Consider the following 7164-nt stretch of genomic DNA (forward strand, 5'->3'; position numbering starts at 1 on the left):
GGGGGAGTGGGGATCAGGGAGGGAGGGGGGAAAAATGAGCTGACACCAAGGGCTCAAGTGGAAAGCAGGTGTGAGAATGTTGAAGTCAACATATGTACTAATGTGCTGGACACAAATGATGTATGTACGGATGGTGATGAGTTGTATGAGGCCCTAATAAAATGATTATTCAAATATATATATGCTGAAAAACAGAGCTTATACACAAGTATACACCGTATGTATTTATACCTATATTCTTTGTGTATTAAAAAATAAGAGAATAAAAAAAAAGAATCTGGAGGAATTTTTATTTGTTTGTTTTTAAAGAAACACACTGTATATATTTACACATCTCAATAAATGAAAGCAATACCAATATCTTGCTAAACCTACAAAAAAATAAATAAAAAAAGGAGTCAGACACATTTCATAGTAGCATGCTCATCTCCGGGATGGCCATGACCTCAGCAGCCAGGTCCGAGCAGAGAGAGCAAGTCTTTACTGTCTTGGGATATTTATAGGTATCCATTAGTCATGCATATTCAGGAGTTACATACATCACAAGGTGGGTGGTAACTACAGTAAAGTCTTTGAGCACACAGGTGAGGAAACCTAATACCTGCAATGGGGGAAGGCATGAAGGGGAATGGGTGCCTTGGCAGGAGGAGATAACAAGAATGTCTGCTTCTACAGAGAGACAGAATCAACCATGTGCTCACTTTAAGGCAGCATAGCTGTTTGGGGAGAATCTGTGGGAATGCTATTTAAAGCAGGATCCTGTGCTTGGACATTATCTCTAACTTATCAAAATGGTGGCTTTCCTATCGTGGAATACTAGCTTTCCAGATTCCCTCTGTTATGAATTAGGGAATATGGTCGTCATATTTCCCTTGGTGTTAATTTCCCACACATTTGTATGGGCAAAAGAATGTGAGTACTATATTGTGAATTCTTGCATAACTGGCTGAAAGAATTTTACTGTAGAGTCCCCACACACACACCTTTTTTTAACCCATGATGTCTTGGGGGGTTTGTTTGTTTAACCCATGCAGTTGATTGCTAAATGTAGTAGTCTGATCATGATGCCGAATAAATGTCCTTTAAAAAAAAGGTGTTGGGGCAACAAATGTGCATATGTGCTTGACACAATGGATGGACGTATGGATTGTGATGAGAATTGTACGAGCCCCCAATAAAATAATTAAAAACAAAATTAAATTAAATTAAATTTTTAAAAGGTGTTGGTCATATAAAAGTCCGCCAGGCACTCTCTGGTGTCATTTCTGTCGCCAAGGTCATATTTCCACCTGCTTCTCCTTCTTTATTTCCAGCTCTCCCATTAGAATAACTAGTGTTTGCCAATGCATCTTGATTGCATGTTCAATTTCAGACTGCAGAAATCGTAGAAATCTTCAATATTTTTTTTAGCTTAAGCATTAGTGGCATACCTTTGGGAAATAGTCACACTATCTTCCTTGTGGGCTTATGGATATTATCCTATCACTGACAGTTGTACTTTTGATAGACCTCGAAACGCTTGTTTCAGAAGAAATGAACCATTCCGTTTCAATTCCCAGAAGAGTACATCACACAATTGTCTGTCTCAAATATCCAAAACCCATCCATATCATACCAAGATATCAATCTTTGTGTGTTCCATTTCAAAAATGTCCAGTGTTTCTAGATTCATGCTTCGTGCATTCCACGTCCCAATTACTAGTTGATGTTTGCAGCTGTCTCTTGTCATTTTGAGACAGTCCAGTGCAGCACATGAAGGTTCTCGAAGCTTTGCTCCATCAAGGTCATTCAGGCTGACTCTGCTACAAGGAAGTGGCTCTTCTGTCCTATTTTGAGTGCCTTCCAATCTAAGGGGTCCTTCTGGCACCATGTCAGACAATCTTCTGGTGCCATTCAGAAGGGGTGTCGGGGCTAATTTATCAGAAACTAGCCACCTCTTCCTGATTCCCAGTCTATGTCTACTCAAAAGTTCAGCTAAAATCTGTCTGCCATGAAAGACAAATGACATCACTTCCAGTATCATAGTAACGTACAAGCCATCATGGTAGGACAAATTGACAGATGAGTACTTGGGAAATAGCCATAAACCAAAACCAAGCCCACTGCCATTGAGTCAATTCTGACTCAGGGTGACTCGATATAGGGTTTCTGAGACTGTAAATCTTTATCAGAGCAGGTAGCTGCATCTTTCTCCAGAAGGGAAGCTGGTGGTTTTGAACCACCAACATTGCTGTGAGCAGTTCAGTGCTCACCCAACAGAGCCACTCGGATCCTTCTCTCAAAAACTCACTGCTATTGAGTCAATGCTGACTCATTGTGATCTGACAGGACAGGGTATAACTGCCTTAATTACATCTTTCAAATCCCTTCCCAGCAACAGCTAGATGGGTGCTCAATTGAATAGGTAGGTGCACAGAGGTGAAGGGAGGACAGATAGCTTGGGGTCTTCTTACCACAAGGATGATTTCCTATTTCCATCATCCCCTTTATTAAATTCTTCTTTATGAAAGACCTATTCCCTTTTCTTTCCTCCCTCCTTTCTCTCCATGTGGACTAAATAATTCTGTTTTATTGCAATATTTTATAATCCGTTCCTGACCATCACTCCTTAAAAATGTAGTGTGTGAGTCCGGGTTGACTAGAGAAACAAATCCAGAGACACTCCTATATGTGTAAGCGAGAACTTTATATCAAGAAATACTTACATATCAAGCAAACATCCAAGCCCAGTCCATCAAGGCCCTAAGGCCAATGCTGGTCCATTAGTCCCTCTTCAGACTCATGAAGTCACGTGCAATGATGCAGAATGCAGGAATGTGGGGGGAGGTCAGATGCTCAGGCATTCCCCCCCTGTAGGCAATCAGTTGCCAGACTGCTGTCTCATCCCTCCACAGGGGTGGGCCTGCTCCCTGCCTCTGGAGACAATGGACAGGCTCCTGTAGGAGGGGTTTACACCCTACTGATAATGGTTCCTATGGAGACCCAGAGACCACCCCCTAGACCACCCTCTCATTGCTGTGTAACCTACAGTGCAGCCCCTTCCTGTGATGTATGTCTCTACCTGTAATTAGTGGGCTGGCTTGCCCTCAAAAGGTATATAGGTGTGAGCCAGCAATATCTCTCTCTCTGACTCTGAGCTCCTTGCTGCTCACTCCCTGGTCACTCCCCTCTCCCTTGTTCCCTTCCCCTCCTTCCCTTCCCCCTCTCCACGTGGACCACCAAGCTGGGCTTAGGTGAGCAATGTTGCCATGAAACGTGTCTGACTGTATTACTGTATTATCTCTCATGCTCTCAATGACTTTAATATAATACTTATATATCTCAACCGTACAATTGTGCATTACTGAATCCGAGTAGAAGTAGTACTACTAGTAGTATCAGCGGGTGGGGGCCGGCCCCCCACCTCCCTCTGCGTCATTATTTTTTAATTTAATACTACACAGGAAGATCACCAGCCTGGTGGGTGCAAAGTCCCATGGGTCCAAGGGCGGTGGACGCATCTCCAAGGCTCTGGCAGCAACCAGAGTCTGCCAGCAGGAAGGTGAAGGCAGAAGGTGGGGAGGGGGTTCCCAGGGCCCTCTTTATGAGAACATGCCCACAAGGAGTCACCATCAGGTTGCGACCTGATTGACGGGCGAAACTCCACCCCTCCACTTTGATAGATCTTCAAGTTGACATGAAATGATGTAACTACCACACAGAGATCACGAGATTTCCCGGAAGTGCTTTGGACATGTTCTCAGGAGAGACCTGACCCTGGAAAAGGACATCCTGCTTGGGAGAAGGTCAAGCAAGAAAGCGGAATTCCCTTCCTGAGACAGATTGACCCAGTGGCTGGATGTAGCAGGGATGGTGACAGCACCGGAGCCGGCAGCATTTGGTCTTGTCGTACATGGAAGTCAGACTCACTTGGCAGCACCTGACAACTGTTGGTCAATCTTCTCGTTTGTCCACTGTCTCTCTCCTGTGGCTCTAGGGAGGCCCTGTCTGCAGGTGGGGGCTCTAAAAGAAAGAGGTGGGGTCCAACAAGTAGCTTCCGATCCAACCCACCAGGTAGGGCCGAGTTAGGGTCTGAGAAACCCCCAACACTCGCGGCCTTCGATTCTGACTCAGGCTGACTTCATAGGCCAGAGTAGAACTGACCTGTGGGTTTCCCAGGCGGTGGCTCTTTGTGGCAGTAGCAAGCCCCGTCTTCCTCCCGCAGAGTGGCTGGTGGTTTCGAACTGCTGACCTGATTGTAAGCGGCCCAACAAGTCACCGCTGCACCACCACCCCCGGGAGCCGGGGCTCCCACACACCTGGCAGAGGGCGGGATAAAGTTTGGGGCAGAGTCCGGGACTTGCTCAACAGAGGAGCCACGCCCCTCAAGGAGGCAGCCAATCAGGACGTGCTGTGCGGCCCTCTCCTTTGTGAAGGACTGGCCAGCGAGGGCTGGGCCTTGGGGTTGCAGTTCAACCCGAGGAGGGGCTGGGAGCCCACCTTCAGTGGAGTGCAATGGTCGTGAAAAAAACAGCTGCCCGGGCAAATCCCGCTGCCCCTCCCGCTGACCCGGGCTCCCCCGCTGACCCTGCCGACCCAGAAGCCCCCGAAGCCCCCGAAGCCCCCGAAGCCCCGGCTCAGGAAGTTAAGCCAGAAGACCTACAGACAGCAGAAGAACGGGAGTTCTATGCCCCGAATTACTTAACTTTGACCGTCCTGAGCGTAATTCTTTTCTTTCCCCTAGGAATTCCCGCTGCCTTCTTCTGTTATAAGGTACAAGGAAGCCCCGTCCGTGGCCCACCCTCCTCCCTCACTGCCCTCTCCCCATATGCTCTGGCCTGGGTAAGGGTTTCCTCCCTAGCTCCTTCCCCGAGTATCACAGGGCTGAACGCAGAAACCCACGTCTACTCTCCCATCCCTACAGACCTGGAAGGCTAACCAGGAGAGCCGCTGGGAAGATGCTTACGTTAATTCGGGACGAACTTGTTGGTTGAATGTGTTTGCTATACTCTGCGGGTTAGGCATCATTTACTACTATGTTCTATTTATGTGAAGGCCAGCCCAGAAGCCCAAGGGACCCACGCACCAAGACACGGACCATCCAAGTCCCAGTCAATCACCTTGCAAGAAACCCAAGGACTGAAACCGGCCCTCGGCCAGCAAGCCCACCAGCCGAGGAGCTCGGCCAGGAAGGGACCTCGGTGCCATCACACTACCTGTCTGCATCACTGCAGCCCACTTCTCCAGAGCAGACTTTGCCCACCACAGGATCCTCATTTCCCTTCCCTCTATCCCATTAACCCCTTGACACTGGGCTGCTTATACGAAGAAATATCTATTTAAAGCAATAAAATTGAAGGGGATCTTCTGGCTTCTTGGGCATGTGTGTACTGGGGAGCCAGTTTCTGGCTCTGTGCTCCTGTTTCACTGAGCCTCGTGTTGTTGCTCAAACTATGTCAAGATCAGAATGTCCCGTGATGAAGCCGAGGGATAGGGAAATCAGGTAGATGTGGGTCTGAATCTTTAACGCCTAAAAGTTGCCTATTCTTGGCCAAGATGCGTTCCTCGGGCTTGTAAAACAGACATCGTAACTGCCAATGGGCTGCTATCTTGAAATTCACACCCAAGTTTATTCTCTGGATGTTTACTCATCCGAGCAGGTATGTTAGCTTTCCACTGTCTCGGGGCAAGGAGGGGAACACAGGAACCTCTTCCACCTTTTCCGATTCAAAATCTAGCCTCCAGGGGAGGTACAGGAAGGCATCATAGCTGGTCAATATCACCTCTCCTGCAGTCCCCAAAGGTAAATGCAATAAAGGACATGGAGAGAGAGCTTGGTTGTTGCTGTTATTCGTTATGAAGTCCCATCCAATCTGTCCAACTTCTAGCAACCCTGCGTAAAACGCACAAGATACCGCCCAGCCCAAACCAGCCTCACCACTGTAATGTTCGCGCCTTTTGTGGCAACCACGGTGCATGCCATCATAGGAAGCGCCTTCCTTTTTTGATGACTGTGGGAAACAGGACTGGGAAGAGAGTGTGGATGAATTCTTTATTCTCATATTTTAAGAAGCCTGGCAGGCTGGAATTCTGGGTGGAGGGAGGCCTTCACACTTGTGGATTAGAGATAAGTCCCAATCACATTCTCATAACCAAGACTGATCCCCACAAAAGCCTCCCATAATAGTGCTGCCTTCATCCTGGCCCACTAGGCCTGGAGGACGATATCCCTGCTCAGAGCAGCCAATGCACAGAGAGGACCATATGGCCGGCCCCACTATGAGACACGACGTCCCTCACTGACCCACAGCCCTACAGTGGACAACACTGGAGACACAGTATGGAAACTGCGGCCCGATCTGACCCCACCACACCAAGGCAAAACACTAAGGGCGTGGAACAGAACAGCAAGGGGAACAGAGAAAGGAAGTCCCCAGGGAATACCAAAAATAGACTTTGGGGCCAGGGCATGGCACCCCATCACACTCAACCAGAAAACACTCCTAAAGGTCAACAGACATTGAACTATTTACAGGCGTTTCTTTTTTTTTTTGTCATTGTTTTGTTGTTGTTTTCTCTTGTTGCTTTGTTTTCCTCTGTCTTGTTTTTGTGCATATTAGTATCTCTGCAGGTCTATCTAGATAAGTAGACTGGATAAGCAATCTGGAGGAGAAAACAATGGGACCAACGGTTCCAGGGGGACATGGGAGGCGGGAGGTGGGGGAAAGGAAATGGTGTTAACAAACCCAGGAACAAGGGAACAACAAGTGATCCAAAATTTGTGGAGAAGAGGGTGTAAGAGGCCTGGTAGGACGTGATCAAGGGTAATGTAACCAAGAGGAATTACTGAAACCCAAATGAAGGCTGAGCATGATAGTGGGACAAGAGGAAAGTAAATGGAAAAAGAGGAAAGAACTAGGAGGCAAAGAGCATTTATAGAGGTCTAAATACAGGCATGTACATATGTAAATATATTTATATATGATGATGGGGTAAGAGGCCTGGTAGGGCTGAGAGGAATTACTGAAACCCAAATGAAGGCTGAGCATGATAGTGGGACAAGAGGAAAGAACTAGGAGGCAAAGGGAATTTATAGAGGTCTAAATACAAGCATGTATATATGTAAATATATTTATAAGTGAGGATGGGGAAATAGATCTATGTGCATATATTTATAGGTTTAAT

The 7164-nt window shown here is 47.1% G+C and overlaps 1 protein-coding gene across 1 annotated transcript; it reads left to right on the plus strand.

Annotated features, from left to right (window-relative positions):
- The first annotated feature begins 4494 nt into the window (after positions 1–4494).
- PMIS2 (PMIS2 transmembrane protein) lies at positions 4495–5032 on the plus strand. Its single transcript, XM_045292711.1, has 2 exons — positions 4495–4752; positions 4904–5032. Exons 1-2 carry the CDS (start codon positions 4495–4497, stop codon positions 5030–5032), a joined length of 387 nt encoding a protein of 128 aa, XP_045148646.1.
- Positions 5033–7164: the final 2132 nt, after the last annotated feature.

This window comes from Echinops telfairi, unplaced genomic scaffold (genome assembly GCF_000313985.2).
Source record: "Echinops telfairi isolate 266 unplaced genomic scaffold, ASM31398v2 ScPeMD7_655;HRSCAF=1070, whole genome shotgun sequence".
Classification (NCBI taxonomy): domain Eukaryota; kingdom Metazoa; phylum Chordata; class Mammalia; order Afrosoricida; family Tenrecidae; genus Echinops; species Echinops telfairi.

What these genes read in the sequence shown, in the direction of transcription:
- PMIS2 (XM_045292711.1), top strand. Translation starts at nt 4,495, where the DNA reads ATGGTCGTGAAAAAAACAGCTGCCCGGGCAAATCCCGCTGCCCCTCCC. An exon ending in CTGCCTTCTTCTGTTATAAG is followed by an intron (nt 4,753 to 4,903) that starts GTACAAGGAAGC and finishes CCATCCCTACAG; the next exon opens with ACCTGGAAGGCTAACCAGGA.